This window comes from Xiphophorus couchianus, chromosome 9, assembly GCF_001444195.1.
Source record: "Xiphophorus couchianus chromosome 9, X_couchianus-1.0, whole genome shotgun sequence".
Lineage (NCBI taxonomy): Eukaryota > Metazoa > Chordata > Actinopteri > Cyprinodontiformes > Poeciliidae > Xiphophorus > Xiphophorus couchianus.
In genome coordinates this window covers 28,261,482-28,283,523 of record NC_040236.1, presented here as the reverse complement: position 1 = coordinate 28,283,523, position 22,042 = coordinate 28,261,482, and the positions used below count along the sequence as shown (strand labels likewise).

The 22,042-nt window shown below is 36.8% G+C and overlaps 1 protein-coding gene across 2 annotated transcripts; it reads left to right on the top strand.

The window, feature by feature from the left end:
• The first annotated feature begins 2,470 nt into the window (after positions 1–2,470).
• On the top strand, positions 2,471–20,560 carry rexo1 (REX1, RNA exonuclease 1 homolog). 2 transcript variants are annotated; one of them, XM_028026822.1, is made up of 16 exons: positions 2,471–2,785; positions 4,519–6,317; positions 7,029–7,130; positions 8,585–8,795; positions 8,874–9,004; positions 10,268–10,405; positions 10,567–10,690; positions 12,263–12,388; positions 13,585–13,725; positions 13,805–13,918; positions 13,987–14,060; positions 14,919–15,029; positions 15,740–15,855; positions 15,953–16,091; positions 17,239–17,359; positions 19,524–20,560. In XM_028026822.1, the coding sequence occupies exons 1-16, from the start codon at positions 2,614–2,616 to the stop codon at positions 19,610–19,612; spliced, it is 3,708 nt and encodes a 1,235-aa protein (XP_027882623.1). In that variant the 5' UTR covers positions 2,471–2,613; the 3' UTR covers positions 19,613–20,560. The 2 variants fall into 2 exon arrangements, with proteins under 2 accessions (XP_027882623.1, XP_027882622.1); XM_028026821.1 differs by having other exon boundaries at positions 8,871–9,004.
• Positions 20,561–22,042: the final 1,482 nt, after the last annotated feature.

The following is a 22,042-nucleotide window of genomic DNA, read 5'->3' as shown; positions in this document are numbered from 1 at the left end:
CACGTGTGTCCTTGGCTGTGGGTAAATATGAGCTCACTTGTTTCCAACCTGCTTAAAATGTGACTAGTTTCACCTTGCGGCAGCAGCTGTAGGGGGCGCTCTAAGCAGAAACCCGGGTGGCATCATCTGACAGGACTGATGCAACCTCCTGCAAGAGCTGCAGGAGATTCAAAATACCTTCTGCTGAGTAAAACAAATGCCAGTTGTTTCACCCCGGGGTTACAGTTTGCATCAGATAAAATATCACCTCATGTTTCACTTAAAATGGGCCAATTTAAGCATCACTATTAATTTGAAAGCCATTATATTTCATATTCAGCGTTTCCTTATGTTATTGGGTCTTTCAGTGTGTATTTTTGCTTTGTTCAAAGGACACGCGGATCTGAAATATCAAATACCAACCTGTTTGTTACATAACCCCTTTTTCTGCACTGCAGACGTCATAGATGGGGACATTAAATGATGCAACTGACATAAACAGCCAGGCTGTTTTTTGTACAGTCTGGGGAATATTTGTGTATCTTCATCTGGCCCAGAATGGGTATCTAGCGCCACCTGCTGGACAACTCTGATTCTCACATTTTATCGCGTTACTTTTTATCATGTGGGTCAATTTTGTGAGCAACTTTTGGTTATTAAAAGATGAATACTTGTGTTTTAACCCTAATAGGATTCAGAGTAGAAACATTTTGAGTTGAGAAATAATATTTTTGCCCAGATTCAAAATAAAAGTCTCCATCTGCATCATATATTTTTGCTGGTGGGTTAAAATTTACATCATTCTTGAATTACAGCCTCACAAATTCAGTTCAGGCCGCATTTTGGACACCCCGTATATATATTTCTTACAAAGTAGCATCACAAGCTCTTATTACAAAAGCAATTTCCTGTTATTTTTCCCTATTTTAAAGAGTGTGCTGTTCAATCCAGAATGTCAAACTCTGAGTCTTTATATTATTACATCTTCTCTCCTGCTTTTTCCCTCCACCTCTCGTATTTCTTGTTTTCCTTTGTACCATTGTGCAGCTTTATAATTTGATAGAAAATCATAAATCCAACTAAAATGACCTCAAGATGTTAACCTGCTGATAGGCAGCCAATTATTACCTCACTTGTCACCTGTCCCTGCACACCTGGGAATAATCACATGTGTTCAGGAGCTGATAAAAAGCCTGAGCAGGAGTCTGGCTGAACTTTGACAGTGGCTGTGCAGGTAGGTGTCATTTAAGAAGCTTATGGCTAAAATATGCATTAATGTTTGACATTTTTGCTAGTTTGAAAGCTGAAATGAGAAAATTACTTGTTTGCTGAAATTGACTGTAATCATTCAGAGACAAACATCTATCTTTGTCAAAAAATACATCAGTATTTTAGATTATTTGTAACATTTGTATATATTTAAATTTTAAGGGGCTGTTTGTATTAATAGGTGAGTACATTTTGGACATTTTATTTCTTTGCACTTGCAGACTAAGTATCCCATTTGGTTAAAGTAATTCACTTAATCCTAGCATAAAATGTATTTAAAAAATATTGATCTGACTCTTGGTATATTTGAAATTCCTTTGCTTGTCATTACCTTATCCTCTGTTTTATATTTCTCTAAAGGTTTATTGGAATAGTTCTTCTACACTTGCTGCTGCAATTTGAGCTCCAAGTCGATGGAGGAGAAAACTGGAATAGCCTCCAAGCGCGGAGCTGAATGTTGGCGTTTTGGAGGAATCTACAAAATCCAGATTTTAACTGGCTATCCAGACATCCATCCATTCGGGAGGAACTGTCCCTAGAGGAGGAACCCATATGCACAACCTCATGCTAGAAAAATTAAATATTGCTGCTTCACATAAAACGAAAGGGAAAATTGCAAACATAACCATGAGACAGTTGTTTCTAATCCTTTGCATCTTAAATTAATTTAACACTGTATTTGTAAAAATGTACGAAATGCTGACATATAATCAGCTTTTATTGAAAGTATAATGTTGGCATCCCTGATTTGTCTCACTTGTAGCTTAAGGTGATTATGTCTTGTTTCTGACATAATTAAACCAATAAAGCAGTAGAGGAATACTTTAAAACAATAAATTAGTCATTTTCAATGTTTGCAACAAGGTGATTACCTCCCACAAAAGTATAGGATTTTGTGGAGTTTATTTTGTTGGAAAACTAGGCAGTTGTACTAAAAACGGAAAACTACATGCAACTTAATCAGTGTTAATAAACTTCGAACCCTCGCCTCTTTAATTTCATGTATGATCATACAATTAAAAAGCATAGTTACTTTATTAGTGGACGTCGTGTTGAGACGCACTATAAACCTTTAAAAAGCTGAACCTGTGATTCAAAATAAGGCTTTCATAAGAGATAAAGCCATGTTCCTAACTGTTCTAACGGCTATGGTGTTTCGAGTCCTTTGGAACCTGGTTTCGTTTCCGCGATCCCTCTGACGTGTTGGAACGGCAACTCACGCGAGACTTTCGCTCTTCTCAGCCAGTCTGTCATGGCGCCTTAGGGACGCTGTTATTGTTCCAGTTTGCTGGTTGTTTGAGGAACCTGACGCGGAAAACAAAGCCCGTGGAGGACGTGCGGGCATGAGACGACTATCTGGAGATAATGTTAAGGTCCACCGGCTTCTTCCGAGGGATTGACTGTCCGTTTTACGCGGACTACAACGACGGCAAAGGCAGTAGAAATGGGTGTAACAGACCGTACTGTCACTTCAGACACAGCCGGCAGAGTCGGCCGTCCTACGGAGACGTTAAAAAGCTGCAGTCTGGACAAAAAGGTGCTAATTTAGTTGAATGTTCGCTTCATTTGTCTTCTGTTGCGACAAAATTGAACAAAATATATTTATTAGACCGTCCGTGTCCCGTTGCTCTGAAGTGAAAGCTAGTTTTCGCTATGTTTCTGGTGATGCCCTTATCATTTTGTGACTACTGCAAGCTGGGAGACAATTTTAAAGCTACTTGGATATAAATTTATACCACAGAGACATCAGAGCATCCTAATGTAGAGCATTACAAAGTGAATTGTGTTGCTTTTTGGTCCAAAGACGGCTTAGAAGTACCTCTTAGAAACATTTAACTTCAGTTAAATTAGCCTTAATATATCAGTTACATTGCGAAATTATTTTTTGATATTTAAAATGCCAGTATAATATATTAAAGTTTGAGCATGTGACATGAGAAAATAAACGTCTTTACAAGACAATATAAGTGTTTCTGCAAAAATATATGAACTACATCTTTTAATATTAAGAAAAATATAAAGATACTTTAAAAAAAAAATCAGTTTATAAGCTGTCGTATAAAGCTACCCATATTTCATGGTATCTACATCGTAAATCATCAAAAATAGAGGTTCACCCCTAAATAGACTACACTGGGAATTATTATAGCACAGGCATTTAATAATCAGACTGCTGAGATAAAATAAAAAAGTAAGCACAGGTATCTTCTAATAGAGTCCCAGTAGCAATATGTTTCACTCCTCCTGTAGTTATGTTTCTTTGGAGTTTGGTTTTTGCAACATGAAGCAAGTCTTGAAACATCTCTCTTTAAAGACTCCACCCTTCCTTAAATCCAAAATTTGGATTTAAAAATAGCAATTTGCAAGATTTTTGATTCTTGTTTCTTTCTTTGAGATAAAGTAATTGCAGTATTTTTTTTACAATATGAATATCTCTCTCCTTAATTTTATTTAAAAGCCTTTTCATCCAATATTTTCTGTCTTTTTCTATCTAGAAAGTTTTCCACATGTTCAAACTTTTATCTTGTTTCTTTTTCATCCGATTTGTACATTGTCTAATGAATAATTTGGGCTGCTTGAAGTTGAAAGCTGAAATTAATATTGCTGTTAGGGCAGATGACTAATATTTACCACTATTTCATATTTTTCCCCTCTATCTATTCAACACTGTGAAAAACAATAACATCTTATGTTTCTCATTTGCTTCAATTAAACACCCCACAATCCTGTGCTGCATTACTTTGTTTGTCACATGACCAAACAAAAACCACATGGCTCCTGAAAAACACACACACACACACACACACACGCAAATGGCAACAACATGGAAATAAACATTGGTTGTTAATTATTGCAGGATTCCATGCAAAAAAAAAGAAAACGTAAAAACTTTTTAAAAAATCTGCATTTGTCATGTCAATATTTTAAAAACATGTTGGTTCTGCATGTTTTAAGCCAAATCTTCACGAGCCATTGAGAGGAAAGTTACACAACATAAAATCTTACCAAGCATTTTTTTTGTCTAGATTCTAGTGGAAATATTACAGCAAGCTTGAAATAAGATACAAGAAACTTACAAAGTACCAAAGATATAGGAGGTTGTTTAAGGTAATTAAATCCTTAATATTGATAAAAATGTGCTAGTCCTATTGAATATTACTTTACTTATAACAAGACGTTTTCCCATGTAATAAGTTAAATAATCTGCCATCGATCAGTTGGTATCAGTCGATATTGATAATTATTATTTTGTTGCTGTGTTTCTTGCAGACCAGGGTTACGATCCCTTCAACCCAGAAGTAGTGAGACCTCAGGAGCAGCAGAATGGGCAGCCTGCTCCTTCTGGGGACCTCAGCGGCGCCTTGGAGATGGTCAACAGAGCCATCGAGGAAGTCCGTGGCGAGGTGGAGCGAGAACAGCGGAAGCTGTCCCGCATCGGAGACGAACCTTACAGTCCCACTGAGAAGACCGGCTCGTCTTCATCCTACGTCGCTAAAAACCAAGCAGCGGCCTCGCACCTGGCTTACGACCCTGGGAGCTATCAGATCACATCGGGAGGATACGATCCCACCCCGGGCTGCAGCAAGTACACCTTGGATTCAGACAGTCAGAAGTACAACAGCAGCAGCTCTATGGAATATGTTCCCACTTCCCTGAAAAAGCCTCAGTCTCGGACACAAGTGCCCTGTCCTCCCCAGAGCACCAAGTATCTGAGCACTGCATGCTCTGCACAGTGGAAATACACTCTGGACAACTCTGGGCCGTCTACAAATATGGAGTATGACCCTCTGTCCAACTACTCTGCAGGGATCGCAGTGAAAAACAAGAGAGACGAGGGTTCACATCCAGTTGAGACTGACTATAAGAAGGCATATCGGCTGGATGCTTCAGATAAGGAGGGTGGTACAGCTGGGAAAAAGCCACCGCAGGCGAGTATAGACTTAAAAAAGTACACCATCTCCGACTCTGATGAGGAGAGCTCTGGAACAGAGTACCGACCCACATCGCTTAGCAATCTCCAGCAAAGAAAGGCCAACATTGTGTCGGCCAGAGACGCTTTGGGGAAAGATACAAAAGACAGGAGTAAAAGTATAAAGGGCACTCTTACACAGAGGAACAAGGAGGAGCTTGCACAGGACTTAGACTCACAGGAAAATACCAAACAAAAGGAGAACTTGGAGAAAAGGAAGCTGGCAGATCAAAGTGGTCATGGTAAAATTAGCAAACCAGAGAAAACACAAAATATTGATAAAGAAGTAAAGAAATCATCTAGTGTTAAAAGTAGCAGTGGTAGCAGCAGTAGTGCAAAAGACAAATTATCATGTAAGAACTTTAAGCAAGACTCTGCAAAGAAGGAGAACAAAAATCAGAAAGATGATAGTAAAAACATGCTAAAGATGAAGGATAAAGTTCAAAGAGAAGGCAGGGATGAAAAGAGATGTGAGAGTAAGAGCAAGATGGTGGAGAAAGTTAAGAGAGCCTTAAGTGAACAAGAGAAAGATGCACGAGAAAGCAAAAAACTGAAACCATCGGAGCGTGAGAAAGACCAAAGCAAGAATAAAGACAGCCAGCACAGAAACGGTAAACTGGATAGCAGTAGAAGAGAAAAGGACGTTAAGAAAAGCAAAAGCAGCTCCAGCAGCTGCAAGGGGAGCTCAGCTAAAGCGAAGCAAAGCGCCAGCTCGTCAAAAGAGAAACTCGAAGACCTGAGTCTGAGCCACGCAGATCTGTTCGGAGACGAGAGCCCCGAGGAGGCCGACCCGATGGAGGTGGACAGCGACGACGAGCCGGAGGAAGTCCTGGTCAGGAAATCAGCCGACGCGCTAAAGAGGGGACTAATGAGCAAGAGGACGGCTTCAGAGAGGACGCCATCTTCCTCTGAGGACAAAGCCGAGGGGGAACCGGAACGCAGCAGGTCGAACTGGGAGGAGCCTGACGACGTCCGAGTCGACTTCTCCATGTTTCAGGACGATCTGGACTTCGACTCGGATCCGATGGAGGAGTGTTTGCGGATCTTCAACGAATCCAACGATGTGAAGAAGGAGGACAAGGGACGGCAAGCAAAGCAGGTGCTGCTGTCTTTCGTCTACTTCTCTTTTACTTTTCATTCATATCATAACTTCCATGGGTGCACAAAGTTATCGACCAGCTGATGTATTGATTTCTTCACATTTGGGAAATCTGTGATCGGCCGACCTTGCATGTGAAACCGGCCCACTAGGTCATGTTTGCATGTTTACAGTTAATAATCAACCACTTTTACCAACTCAGTGACTTTCTTGCTATATTTAGCAACATTTCAGACAAAAAGAATTGGTAGTGGCCAAAATCAGAATCGGGCTTTTTAAAGATCGGTAATTGGCGATTGGCCAGAAAACTGCAATCAGTTCACTCCTAATAACTACACAAAGTCTTACAAAGTATTTTTGTTTGGCTTTTAGTGAAAATATATGCGAGAGAGGAAGGCAAAAGTAACTTGCAAGTCATTTTTCAGCAAAATATAGAAGCTTGTTTTGAGTCAATATTGATAAAAAGTTACTAGTTCCACTGTATACCAACATGTTATAAGTGAATAAATTTGCCAGTGGAACTAGTAATTTTTAAACCAATATTAAGGGGTTACTAACTTAAAACAATCTCCTAAATTTTGCTGAAAAGTTTGTTGTAAGTTAAGAATTATTTCAAGTATTTTCACAAAAAACTAGACAAAAACTATGTAATATTTTTGTTATTTTGCAGTTCAAGTGTGATAGTTATCTTTTCTTCTTTTCCTCTTTCAGGCTTCCAGGGATTCAGAGGAGGAGAGAAGCACAGATAGCACTTTAACCACCCTCTTCCCCGGCCAAAAGAAGAGAGTGTCCCATTTTGTTGCCAAAGGAGATGTGAGACTCTTTTGAATCATTTTAATTGTATGGTACATTTTATTTTATGTGCAAACACTTTCTACAAATTTAGTCACTCATACACAGGTAATCTTTGCAAACAATGATGGTATTTTGTAAAAACAACATCAAGCTTTGTGTTAGTAGAAAGAAGAACAGGAACGACTGAAATATCAACTGAATCAGAGGGAGTTTCTTCTTTACCTTTTAAAGTCTGACTTTTATGTGAAGAGTGGGAAAAATCCCCTGTAGTGTGATGTTTACTTCACACCATTCTGTGATGTTTTTATTTCTAAATTGAGGTGGAGCTTCAGGTGGTGGCGACAGAGAAACAAGGAAGTAAAACCAAGATATGAAACATGTACCTGTAAATCAGAGCTCAGGGGTTTTCCTGATATGATTTAATGGAAACTTTCCAGAGAGATGCTCTGATCAGGTTTCTGACAAGTTTCTGTGTCATAAAAGTCTGTCTCTAAAGCTAATTCTGTACTTTGATTTTATTTTAGAATATTAGTATTTTAAGAATTGAACGTAGTACTAGAACAAACTCAGAGAGGCAGAGTTAAAGTCATACTAAGAAGATATTATCCTCTCTTGTAATTTATGGGATTTTAGCCCCTCACAATAAAACAATTACTTTTTGGGGGTGCTGTGGTGGCGCAGGGGTTAAGCACAGCCCTCAAATGGAGGCCTTAGTCCTCAACGTGGCTGTCGCAGGTTTGATTCCCGACCTGGTGACCTTTGCTGCATGTCCTCCCTTTTCTCTCATTACTCACTTTCCTGTCAATTCACTATCATATAAGGGCCTCTAGAGCCAATAAAGCCTTCATTCATATAAAATGATTTAAATCTAACCATAAATATATAAAAACGCACTACAAATTCCTCCATGTTATTATTTATCACCAGTAAACAAATTAGTACTTTTGTCTCGTTTCTAGTACAAATGTCTTAGTAAACGTGAAATAAGACAAAACTAATTTTGAAGTAACTTTTCAGCAAAATATAGGAGCTCATTTGAAGTCAATAATTTTTTAATATTGATTTTTAAAAAAATACTAGTTCCACTGGCAGATTAATTCACTTATAGCAAAACATTTTGCCATGTTGTAAGTGAAGAAATCTGCCAGTGGTACTAGAACTGGGTTGCTAGGTGACGGGATGGTCTGAGCAAGGGTTGCTAAGTAACGGCACAGTGCCCCTTGATTTTGAAATAAGTGAAAAAAATCTGCCAGTGGAACTACTACTTCTTTTTAATCCGTGTTAAGGAATTATTAACTTAAAACAAGCTTCTATATCTTCCTGAAAACTTACTTTTGAATTAGTTTTGTCTTACTTCAAGTTTACTAAGATATATTCACCAGAAACTAGACACAAATACTGTAAATTTTGTGTTTTTCAGTGATGTGTTCACATACTTTAATAACACCAATATTTTTGTTGTTACTTTCCAGACCGATGCACCTTCGAAAACAGTGGTCCGGCCGTACAAGCGGCCCACTCCGCAGGAGGTCTGCTTCCAGCGTATGCAGCTGGCGCAGCAGCAAGCCGCCCAGCTTTCAGCGTCAGTCAAAGCCGCCTCACAGAGCTCGACCTCCAGCTTCGCCGGAGAAAAGAAGAGAATCGCTCACCGGCCCAATCCTCAGATAACCTCCACCAAGACGAGTAGGATGCCTCCCGGTTCTGGTTGAAAGTTTGTGCTTGGCTCTATAATTAGTCAAATGTGGATGTTTGTCCCAGCAGGTCCAGCACATGGAAAACCAGCTGCCAGTGAGACTCCCCAGGGGGTGAAGAGCCAAACCACAGCTGGCATTCTGTCCAAAACCTCGTCTACGATGGCGCAGAAGAGGACGGCACATACACCCACCATGAAGGTGATTTTTAACTATTCGTGTCAGGCATTATTTGATAAGCTTGTAGATATCTAGTGCCTCTTTGTGCATGTTTTTTTTTATTTCTGCACAGTGCTGGAAAGCTCTAGAAGTCCGGTAGACTGATAGGGGACCAAAGTTGCAACATTTGTTAGATTTTCAGCTGGTACAGTTTGCATTCACACTGCTCTGTGTCAAATAAACCAACTATTTCAAAAACCTGTTCACTCCTTCACCTGTGGTGGCGCTGTAGCAAGAACTAATGAAGGAAATGACACCTCTGAACAAGAAACTGAGCGCAACTTTCTATGCAAACACACAAACTCTCAACAAGTAATTTTCTATAGTTTCTAGTACAAATATCTTAGTTCTTTTGAAATAAGACTAAACTAACTTACAAGTAACTTTTCAGAAAGAAATAGGAGATTTTTTAAGTCAATAATTCCTTAATATTGATTTAAAAAGTATTAGTATCTGACACGTTATTTCACTTTTAACATGGGGAAAAATTTCTTGATTTAAGTGAAATAATCTGCCAGTGGAACTATTACTTTTTCATTAATATTAAGAAATTATTTACTTAAAACAAGCTCTTATAGCTGGCTGAAAATCTACTTTTAAGTTAAAATACTTTGAGATTTTGCAATGTTCTTCACAAAATGAAAATGGAGTAGTGCCAGATTTGAGTAGTTATAGGACCACAAACCATTTCTTTTGCTAGAGCTGAACTCATGTGTTTGTTATTATTGTATTTACCCAGAATGCCCTGTGCTGTAGTCAATATCCTGCTTTTGGAGCAATCTCCAACTAGTACTAATTCCATTGGCAGATTATTTTACGTATAATGTGAAAAATATCTGAACTAATCTGCCAGTGGAACAAGTACTTTCTCATCAAAAGTAAGGAATTGTTTACTTAAAACAAGCTCCTATTTCTTGTTGAAAAGTTACTTGTAAGCTAGTTTGTCTTATTTTAAATGCAATAAGATATTTGTGCGAGAAACTAGAGCAAAATACTTGGTAAGATTTTATGTTTTTGCAGTATAGGCAGTAAGATGGTTCACGTCAGATTTTGTTGGTGCATACACACCTCCCCAAGCAAACCAGACTTTCTAGGCAACCGTACTAGAGTTAGATTAAAGCAGACTAACAGAGCTGGTGTGAATTTTCCTTAAAGTATTGTGAAGGCTTTAAGGATCAATGTGTAAATTCTGGGGTTTTTTTTTAAGTAACTCCCTTCTATGCATGTTTGTCTTTTTTTCCCCAGAGCTCCTCCATGAGGCGTCCGGTCATCCCCACTGAGTTCGGGGCGAAAGTTCCCACCAACATCCGCCAGCGTTACCTCAACACGTTCATAGACGAATGTGTCAAGTTTTGCCCGTCGGAGGATGTTGCATTTCAGACGGTGTGAACATTTTCTCTACTTTCTGCTCTGCTAGAGTTGGTTTGTGTTGTTTATTAACAGAACTGCTTGTTTGACTAATTGTGGTCAAACAAGCGGTTTGACCACAAGCTTTTGGTTTGGTTGACGTTTTCACTTAAAGATGGTTGTGACGGTTGTTTCAGGCCCTTGATGAGGAGAAGCTGGTGTACGAGCGCAGTAGCAGTAAAAACATCTACCTCAACGTTGCCGTCAACACGCTGAAGAAGCTTCGGGGCAAAAGCAGCTCGTGTTCATCACCTGTCAAAAGTATGTAGTCTCAACTCCCATCTATAAAGTTTAAATCCTGTTATGTTGTTAAAAAAACAGACTATAATTGATAATTTTACGTTTTCCACTTTTATTTTGACATATATGCGTTATAATAAATCTAAGAATCAATTCACAACTTAATCTGCAACTTCAAAAGCAGGTTAAGTTGTGCTTTTGAACACAACTTAACTTTAAGTTAAGTGTTAAGTTGTGTTCCATTTGCTGCTTTGAAAGCAGCATTAAAACTTACATTAAAACTCAATAAAATACATTGAAATTGAGTACTTTCTGCATTGTATTTAATAATGAGGATTTTATTTGTACTCTTCCCCTGACTGATACCTTTTAAGCCTGTCAGGAAACCATGGCTTCATCTGAAAGATGCTAAGCAGCAAATGTCAGATTTGATTTAATCAGATTCACTGTAATAGATGTTATGTTTGAATTAGCCCTAGCTAATAAATCATTTTTGTTTCTTGAAAATGTAATTTCTTGATAATCTGGATTTTTTTTCACCAATGCAACCTTTGGGTTTCCATAGTTCAGAGTGATGTCAGCACAGAGCGGCCATCTTGTTTGACAGGAGAGATTTTACAGCTTCAAATTATTTGGACTTTGAATTCAGGTCAACTCTACGACAAATTATTAATTAAAATTTTATGGTAACAGAGTCAAAATAATGTGAGAATAAAGTCATAATATTACCAGAATAAAGTCGTACTACTAGGAGAATGAAATACAAATTTTATGAGAAATTTGACATGAAAAATAGCGAAACTTTAAAGTGAGGAATGTTGAGCAACTTGTGAAGTTATACTTTGTTACAAGATATACAGATAAGGAAATATTTTATGAAGACTTTGAAATGATTGAGCAAACAAATGTGTCTGTTTTAAAGAAAGAACCACACAAATAACGAAGCTTTTTTCTCATAAAAATGACTTTTTTAAGGCTTTCTTCTGGTAAAATTGCATCTTTATTTTGCTAAAATTATGACTACATTCTCATAAACAAACATTCTTGTAGCTTGGCCTTAACACTCTTTTATACAACTAACAAAAGGAATGACTTAAATAAAGTCACTTTTTCAAACTATTTTCTGTCATTTATAATTTCTATTTTAGAAAAAAAGCACCAAAAAAACCCTATTTAAATCCGGTTAGAGATTTTATTTTTAAGCCGAGTCGCCCAGTCATAGTTTGAACTCAAATGGACTGAAATCTGAAATGGAAAATATTGATTTTCCATAATTATCTGATATATCTTAGTTTTTAAATTATTTATGTTCATTATAGTTGTTTGTAAATCAAATTTTATTTGCATAGCACATTTCAGCAACAAGGCGGTTCAAAGTGCTTCACGTCATAAAAACACAAAAATCAACAATTGAAACATTACAATTGTAAATAAATTTTCAGATTTGTTATAGTGTTTGAGGAAAACATTTTATCTGAATTTGTTACAACAAATACAAGTAAGTGAATATGTTTGTTTTCAGTTTTGCACAGCTCATCTGTTTTATCATTAATGAAATGACAGCCAGTGGATCTGTTTTTGCATTTTCTGCAGAGGATTCCAGGCTTGCAGCTAAGCGAAAGGCGCAGTCCCATGAGGAGGTTCTGGGAGGTCGTCTTGCAGCCACAACCAGCTTCACTGTCAACCGGTCGGGCAAACATCAGGAGGAGAAACTCTCCGGTAAAAAATACATGGCCTCCATTTCAGATCAGATGACAGATGTGCTCATTTCTCTCTTCTTGTTTGTGTTTTTCTGGATCCAGCTCTTTATGCGTCACTTTATCACATGCTTGGCAGCAAAAAACGCAGATTCTATCTCTAAAAAAACAAAAAGTAAAACCATTTTTTTCTGTGAGGTGCTGCTTACAGTCTAGAAGCAGTTTTACAGTAGAAGCTCTGTTCAAGCTGCCATGTGACAACCTGAGGGTCACCAACACATGACCCCTAATCAGAGGGAACATCCTAACGGCGCTCCAGCTAAATAACAAGAAAATTACAAAATTAAACTTTTTCTGATCCCCAAGTTTCCTTTGAAAACCCAAGAAGTTTGTTTCCTTTTTGCTTTTGTTTCATAACATTTTTTTATTGAAAGAAACTGATTTGGAAACATTTTCTCTTGCCTGATTTTGTTATTTTTTATTACTTACATCAATATATGAATGATAATTTTATCTGTTACTCAGAACTTGAGTAGACTTTTTACCAAATGCCTCTTTACTCCTAGTTGAGTAATTTCTTGGTTGGCCACTTTTTACTTTTACTCAAGTAAGAGTAGCACTAGTTCAACATATAAAAGTAAAAAGTAAAAGTAAAAAGTAGCCATCCAAGAAATTTCTTAAGTAAGAGTAAAAAAGTATTTGAGTATGCTCAAGTGCTGAATAACTGATCAAATCATCAATTGTTTAAAATATAAAAATTACATCATCAGATGGACAAAAATATAAAGTTAAGTGAAAACTTTGGTATTTTAAGGACGAAAATGACAATAATTCAGATAAGTAACAAAAAATAACAAAATCAGCCAAAAGAAAATGTTTCCAAATCAGTTTCTTTCAGTAAAAAACTTATGAAACTTTAACAAAAGCTGCAGGTGTGTGTCTGTGTCTGGTGGATTTTTGGTTAAAACATGTTTGCTTTTCATTCAGTGGGTAGAAAATCCAGAAATCTTACTCATTAAGAGCAGAAATATTTCATATTGAAATTACTGAAGTAAAAGTAAAAAGTACAGCATATTTAAAAATAGTACTCCTTTTTAAAAAACTAATTACTAACAAACTGTGGATATTTCTGGATATCTGTCACATATGTCAGATTTGTATCTCATTTTGTTTTAGGAGTTTGTGGTAGATTTAGTTGTTGCTCTGTTGTTTGTGTAGGCGCCAACCTGTACAGGAAGCTGCAAGCGTACCTGATGACAGAGGAGCAGCTGCAGGAGCACGGATACCCGCGGCTAAACCCCGAGGCCCCGGGCAAGGCCGTCATCTACAACCAGCCAGAGAGAAAGATCTGCCCAGACCGTGAGGACATACGCAGCGCTGTCCGTCTCAAACCAACACCACGCTTTCAGCTAAAAGGTTTCTGCTAATCTTCCTGCAGCGTTCGGCAGGATATGCTGCCGCTGCGGCGCCGAGTATAAGGTCAGCGTCAACGGCAGCTGCGTCCGCAGAGAGGAGTGCAGCTATCACTGGGGGCGTTTACGCAGACACAGAGGTAAACGCTCTGAGTTGTCTTTCCTTCTGAGTCGGTCGTCTCCTCAACGTGTTTTATTCTCCTCTCAGTCGCTGGCGGCTGGGAGACGACGTACAGCTGCTGCTCGGCTGCTGTCGGAGCTCCTGGATGCCAGATATCTAAGGTATCGCAACAAAACAATAATCATATATTAGAAAGTTATGGACTCAAAGATTATTCTAGAAGTAGTAAAACCCTAAAATAAACATCGACATGTTACGTTTATTAGCTGGACAAACAATATAATTAATCATCCAAACATTTCATTGTTTAGAAAGAAGTAATTAAGTGTAACCAAGTCACTTTATTATTTTTAAGATTGTATTTGATTTTTTTATTCTTTTAGTGCTGTATTAGTTGTATTATAATAGTGGTATTAACTTATTTAAGTTAGAGATGCAAAAACTTAAAGCTGTGTATTTATTTAGTTACTTGTATAGTTTTTATTTATTTAACTATAATTATTTATTTATTAGTTTATTTATGTATTAGATTATTTATTTAATGTCGGTTATTTATATATGTGTTAGTGTATTTTTTTTAAAAATAACTTAAAATGTAAGTTATTTTATTTGATTATAAATATTTAAATGTAGTTATTTGTTTATAATTTACTTTAATCATCAATTTATTTAACTGTAGGTATTTAGGAGTGTTTATTTGTTTATTTATTAACAACAAATTTATTGTTTATAGTCACTTTTTTATAGCTTTCACAGTTTTATTTATAGCTAAAGTTATTTATTTTTGTAGCTATTGTTTGTTTATTGATTTATTCAATCATAGTTATTTATTTAATATTTATTTTAATTTATTTATTATAGTTATCTAACTATCTTTTATTGCTAAATAAATTAGGCTAGTCGAGATATTGCTTTGGATTTTAGGAAAACCTTTTAAATCTTCATGTACCTCCTTTAATTGTCTAATATTCATCTCTGTTTGTTTAATTTTCTCCATCCATCGCTCTGCGTTTCCGTAGCAACATGTGCAGGACGGCCGTAAAGAGTCCCTGGACGGCTTCGTGTCGACGTTCAGCAAACCGCTGCCACCGGACGGAAACGGCGGAGTTTTCGCTTTGGATTGTGAGATGGTGAGTTGGAGCGAAACAGGAAGAAGAATCGCCTCGAGTCGCTCCGTAAACCACGGCCGGGCAGCATGGCTTAATCAGAAAATCAGATTTTTTTTTCAGGCCAGGTGCAATTTTAATTGATTTTTTATTTTTATCGCCTGCTTTCTTTTCTAAAAAAAGACGTTGCAAAAATATTTCTTAAAAATGGCTTTTAATTCAGTCATCTGTTCTATCAGTTGTACAACGGAGTGTCAGGGCCAGGATGTGAGTATTTTTGTTTAATTAGAAGAATATTAGCAGAAAAGAGGCTATTTCACTAGAAACAATTAATTTTAAACTGCGAAAAAAACTTTTTTAGTAAGAAATTGTTTAGTGATCAGGATCTCATCAGTTAGAAATTTGAGGTTAAAGTGAATTTTGAGGTAAAAGTCGGAAATCTGGGAAGAAGAAAAAAAGCGAGATTTTTTTTTATTGATCTTAATCCTCTTCCACAGACATTTGACATTTAGTTTGGTTAAAAAATATCTTAGCCTGATCCATTGTGGTGTAGAGTTGACCTGAAGTCCAAATAAATAAAAACTGTAAAAAAAAACAAAATGGTGGTGAAAATAAATCCTGATTTTTCAAAAATGAAATCCCTCAAAAACAAACAATCAAAAATAAATGAATAAATATGGTAAACATTAGCGTAGCTTAGCTTTAATTGGATGTTTTCCTGTCTGTGTGATCAGTGCTACACTAAGCAGGGCCTGGAGCTGACCAGGGTCACAGTCATCGACTCCGAGATGAAGGTCATCTACGACACGTTTGTGAAGCCCGACAGCAAAGTGGTCGACTACAACACACGGTGAGGGAATAGGAAGCGACTCCCGGCGCCATCTTGGATGGCTGCAGGTGTGAACGCGCCGTTAGTTGGGTGTGACGAAGCCGCTTCTCTCTCACAGATTCTCAGGCGTCACTGAGGAGGACTTGGTGAACGCCACCATCACCCTGAGAGACGTTCAGGCGGTTCTGCTCAGCATGTTCAGGGCAGAGTCCGTCCTCATCGGACACAGTCTGGAGAGCGACTTGCTCGCACTCAAGGTGACCTTCATCAACCTCTTCATCATCTTCTCCAGGCGCTTGTTGTTTGAGCTGCATGAGCACTGCAAAAACACAAAATATTACCAAGTATTTTTAGTCTAGTTTTTACTGCAAATATCTCAGTTCACTTGAAATAAGACTGAATTAACAGCAAGATAAAGGAGCTTGATTTAAGTAAATAATTCCTTAATATTGATGAAAAAGTTCTTATAAATTAATTTGTAACAAGATATATTTCCCATGTTTTAACTAGAACTTTTTCATCTATATTTTTATTGACTTAAAATGAGGTCCTGAAAAGATATTTATAAGTTAGTTTTGTCTTAATTCAACTTTACTGAGATATTTTCACTAGAAATTAGGCTAAAAATACTTGGTAAGATTGTTTTTGCAGTGTATGTAGTTTTTAAAAATGGGTACCGGTAATTTAGTTTGTGAGAAGGTAAAAAAAAATGGCTGCAGGTAATGCATAATGTAATATCTCATTTATATTCTACCTTATGTTAAATAATCTAGAATTTTATTCAATTGATTACAAAATAGTTTTAATTTCATTATACACAGTTGGTAATGTATTTAAGGTGTTTATTTCAGTCGTTTTGATGATTTTTATTTTGAGAAAAAAAAACAACTAAATATTCTCAGAAAATTAGAATCTTATGCAGCACAAAATAAAAAAAAAGTTTTTATTTCAGAAATGTTTTGTTTACACAATCATGAGGAAAACTGCTGCCTCATGACTTCATGCAGATTTTAAATGGTCAAAGTTCATTTTTAAAGTTTTATCCAGTTTAATTTATAATTTTAGGGGGTTTTGTTTGTTCTCTTTGCTTATCTATTTGGTAATTTTGTAGATTTGTTTTGCTAGTCTGTAATGTTTGTTTTGTTTTGCAGTACTTGGTGAACTAAAAAAAAAAATAATAATAATAATATCGCCTTTCTCAAACTGAAATCCATAAATGTAACTAAGTGAGGAGAAAAACTGCTGCTTTAACAAAAATCTGCAACTTGTTGCACAAATTTAATGTCTGACAGAGCAATCCAGGCCCTTTCTGTGATAAAAATGTTTTTCTTTCTAGTAAATAAATTGACTAAAAACAATGATATTTTTAAAGATTAAGATTTATTTTATTTCCTCTGCTTCCAGCTCATCCACAGCTCAGTCGTAGACACGGCCATCGTTTTTCCTCACCGCCTCGGTCTGCCCTACAAACGTGCCTTGAAGACTCTGATGGCCGATTACCTCAAACGCATCATCCAGGACAATGGTGAGAAAATCCACCAGACAACCTGTAGATATGTTTTTTAAGCTGTGCAGCTAGAACAACTTATTCTTTTTCCAACAATTATTAATTTTATCTAGCTAAACTATGTCTCACTAAATCTGACTTTGTTGAAAAGTACACTGGCTTTCCAGCACTTTACTGCTAAGTAGCAACAAAAAAATCAACCAAACACAAATCTTACTTTTAGTTTTGAATATATAATAATTTAACAAACCAGATTTTAACAAAACTAAAACCCAACAAAGTTGTACATAAAAACAGAGACAAATTGTAGACTAATTAATTAAATTGGAGCGTTGCTGCTCTGATTTCAGACTGGTAAATGTTTGAATCTGCTCCAGATGAAACTTCCGTTTCGTGGGTTAGTTTGTGTAATACGCGCAAATCACCAGCAGATGTCGCTGTTGCTGCTGTTGAAGCTTTTACTTCTTTATTTATAGTATGGTACTCCTTATCATAATATTTCTATTAAAAAGGTTAAAATTTTCCATTTGACTCATTTGTCCAATTCGTGATTATTGATCTGTAAATTGTTGTTGATGAAGCTCTATGTTGATAAATATGGCAAAGTTTGTCACTTTTTTCAGTGAACTCGCCTGCAAAATTTGTCGTGTTGATAATGAGAAATTACAAAAAAGAAAGATTTAAAGTGCCAGCAGCAAAACTTTGGAATAAAACCACACCAGAAGACAAACTGCTTAAATTCTGGTTTTGTGATGTTTAATGTTCTTTTAAATGTTTAGAAATTAACTCCTTCATTAGTCTGGATTCAGAAATCCTGAGCTCTGGCATAGCTGTGAATAATGAATGTTATATTTTTAGAAACTAAAAGTTATTTTTTTCCAGTGTTACTCATCCTATAAACATTTAGCCAAAGTGTTTCATTCTTAATCTACAATAACATTGAGGCAACGATTTATGCAGTCAGAGTCTGTAACTCATAAAATAAATCCATCCATCCATCTATTTTCTGTTCACCCTTGTCCCTTAGAGGGGTCGGGAGGTGCTGGTGCCTCTCCAGCTAACGTTCCGGGTGAGAGGAGGAGTCACCCTGGACAGGTCACCAGTCTGTCGCAGGGCAACACAGAAACAGACAGGACACACAGCCATGCACACACACACTCACATCTAGGGAGAATTTAGAGAGACCAATTTACCCAACAGTCATGTTTTTGGACTGTGGGAGGAAGCCGGGGTACCCGGAGAGAACCCACGCATGCACAGGGAGAACATGCAAACTCCATGCAGAAAGACCCCGGGCCGGTCATCGAACCCAGGACCTTCTTGCAAGGCAACAGTGCCACTGTGCAGCCCCATAAAATAATATTCAACTGAAATCTTTTTATTTATATAGCAACAATTCACAACAAATGTCATGTTAAAACAGTTAAGACAGATAAATCTGATTTATATACAGAAATATAAACACAAAAACAACTTTTGGTCTTGTTTTTAGTGCAAATATCTTGGTAAATTAGAAATAAGACAAAACAAGTAACTTTTCAAGAAGATATAGGAGCTTGTTCTAAGTCAGTAATTAAAAAGAACTAGTTCCACTGGCAGATTATTTAACTTATAAAATGGGAAAAATATCTTGTAAATGAAATAGTCTTACAAATCTTCTTTTATCGTCTTATTTTATCGTCTTAGAGTCACGCTTTGTGAATCTAATTTAGACTAATTTAGCTCCATATAATTTATTATATAAAACAAATTAAATATATATATATACCCCTCCAGGGGGTCTTTTGTGGGCTCTAGTGTCCCTTATATGATAGTAGGCTGACAGGAAATGGGGAAGACATGCGGCAAATATCGTTGGGTCCGGGAGTCGAATCCGCGACGGCCGCGTCGAGGACTCAAGGTTTCCAAATATGGGTTGCGCTAACCACTACGCCACCAAGGCACGCCACCACGGCACGCCACCACGGCACGCCACCAAGGCACGCCCCCAAATATCTATATTTTAAAAACTATTAGTTTCAATGTTTTCTTAATAAATAAAAGTCTAACTAACCACTTTGCCCTTTCGGTTCCTACCTATACAAACGTCATTAATTTCCTCCTCACCGTTTGGTCACATGATCAGTGTTTCCTACCGTTTCCTAGCAACAAGGGGCGGCTGACCTTGTGATTGTGTTCGCAGTGGAGGGCCACGACTCCAGCGAGGACGCGTCGGCCTGCATGGAGCTGATGATATGGAAGATTAAAGAGGACGCAAAGGTCAAGAGATGACCCCTGACCCTCCCACTCTGTGTCCACGGTGATGACCTCCGGCCTCCAGCTCTCGACAGGTGAGGGAGGATAAATCCAGCAGAGTCGTTGGTCGTAGGTGAGGAGAAACTCACAACCAGTAAAGCAATAGGAACCTGAGTTAATGAACTGTTTTCTTTCTGTTGTTGCTACTTTAGATTTAAATTATGTTCGCTGGAAAGTATTTTTATTTGAGCAGTGTTTCTTTCAGGCCTCAAACTTGATGTAAATCGTAAACTTTCTATGGAAGAACTTGAAAAGCAGGGGCATTGTCTCAACTGTACTGATTAACAAATACATATATATATATATGCCTATATATATATATATATATAATAATAATATTCATGCTGGGCTGTCTCCAGCATACATTGCACTATAATATAAATGCTCTTGTTGTACAGGGCCAAAGTCCGAGAACCTCGTATGTGCTGTGATGTATTCACTTCTAATAAGAAAAACCAGTTACTTCTTCTTAGTTACACTTAAGTGCATTAATGTCTTAGTCTGTCGATGGTTTCTATAAATAAACGCTCTTGTTTTTTCACTCACACCTCCTAGTTTTCTACCACATGCTTATTAATGTCATCAGTTTTTTAAGGCGGCGTCAGCAGCTTCTAGTTACTGGGTTTAGTAGGTTGATTAAATGTGTCGAAGAAAACACATTAAATCACTGATGTGTCAAATCTCTGCATGACGAAAACGACATGAATCTCTGAGGATCGATGAGGCGAAACTCGATCTCCATCATGAAATGGAAAAGTCCAAACCAAGCTAAACTGGGGGAAATATTTCAGTTATCAGTTATTTTCACTGATATTGACTTAAAATATACAGTAGAGCTGTAAATGTGCTGTAAAGAGTCTACTTTGTATTTGTTAAACCTTTGATTGTTTATCTTTTCTATTAAAAGGTCTTTGTTAAAAGAAACGGTTTGTCTTTCATTCTTCATGCCTCCTTCAAACTCTTAACTCCTTTTGGGCAGAAACGATTAATCAGCTAAATTGTGATTATTGAAATAATCGTTAACTAATTTAGTAATCAATTAATCATTAACCAGAGAATGCAGACTCTAAGAAAGGACATTTGCCTTAAAAACAACAAACTCAGCAATTAAGACAAAACTGTCCAAAAAATTAAACATTTTGCATCTAAGATAAAAATGAAAACATATATACCTAAAACGTATGTATGTATGTATGTATGTATGTGTGTTTGTATGTATGTCTTTTTTAGTATATTTTGCCATCCAGTTCATAATGCTAAATTAATTAATTTATGTACAAATGATCAATCATACCTTAAAGGAATTATTGTTATTGCATTTTAGGTAATAAAATATTTTTTATTTCACAATGGAACTGAATTATTAATTTATTTACATCTTTTTATGTAATAATAATTTTGTATTGATAGAAATAATAAAAAATATTGGATTAATATAAATACTTATATTAATCCAATATTTCTAATATAATATATTCATAGTATTTATATTTTGTATGTATATTTATATAATTTTACAAATTAAATCTGATTAAATAGTACTCAGTACTTATTAGTTATACAGAAATAGTAGTTTCATTGGCAGACTTTTCCACTTATGGGAAAAATGTCTTGTTATAAGTGAAATTTATACTTTTTTAACAATATCAGGAAGTTGTTATATATCTTATTTTGCTGAAAAGTTACTTCTAAGTTAGTGTTGTGTTTCTCAAGTATACAAAGACATTTGCACTAGAAATACTTTTGTGTTTTTGCAGTGCATCATCACTCTCCTGAAGCTTTTGGTTGCATTTTCAGCATTGGAAATTAATAAAACTGTTCTACACTGCAAGTCTGAGCACAACTGAACAGGAAAAGTTGTAAAAATAGTAACGATGTTGAAACATTTTTTAGGTCATTGTGCTTTTGCTCAAAGTTAGTGTTTGAACTTGAACTTCTACTTGTTCTTTGTGGAGCTTTCTGCGATGCTGCTTCAGGTCCATGTCTGTGAATTCCTCTTCCTGCACTGCAGCACAAATAGTTTGTGACAGTGCGACAGCTGCCTCCTGTAGTGTCTCCTCAACAGCAGGTGCAGCGACTTTAAACTCTCCTTTCCTTCAGCAGATGCGGAAATTGACAAAAAAACGAAGAGAAAAATGCTAAACTGGAGAGGCCCATCTTTTCTTTGGGCTGTTTGCCTGTTAAGCCGGTCCAGTCACATGTCAGGATGCATTTCCCCCAGCCGGGCCGCAGACCCAGGTATTAACGGAGCTGGTTAGCGGGGATCAATACCTACACAATGTTGCAGTGACAGGGAGGGGGCCTTCCTAGTGTTCGCCAGAGATTTTAAACATGTGGAGCAAAGCGGCTTAGAGGGTCGTCTTCATTATCAAATTCGATCAGTTGCCTCTCTGTGTCTCCCTGTGA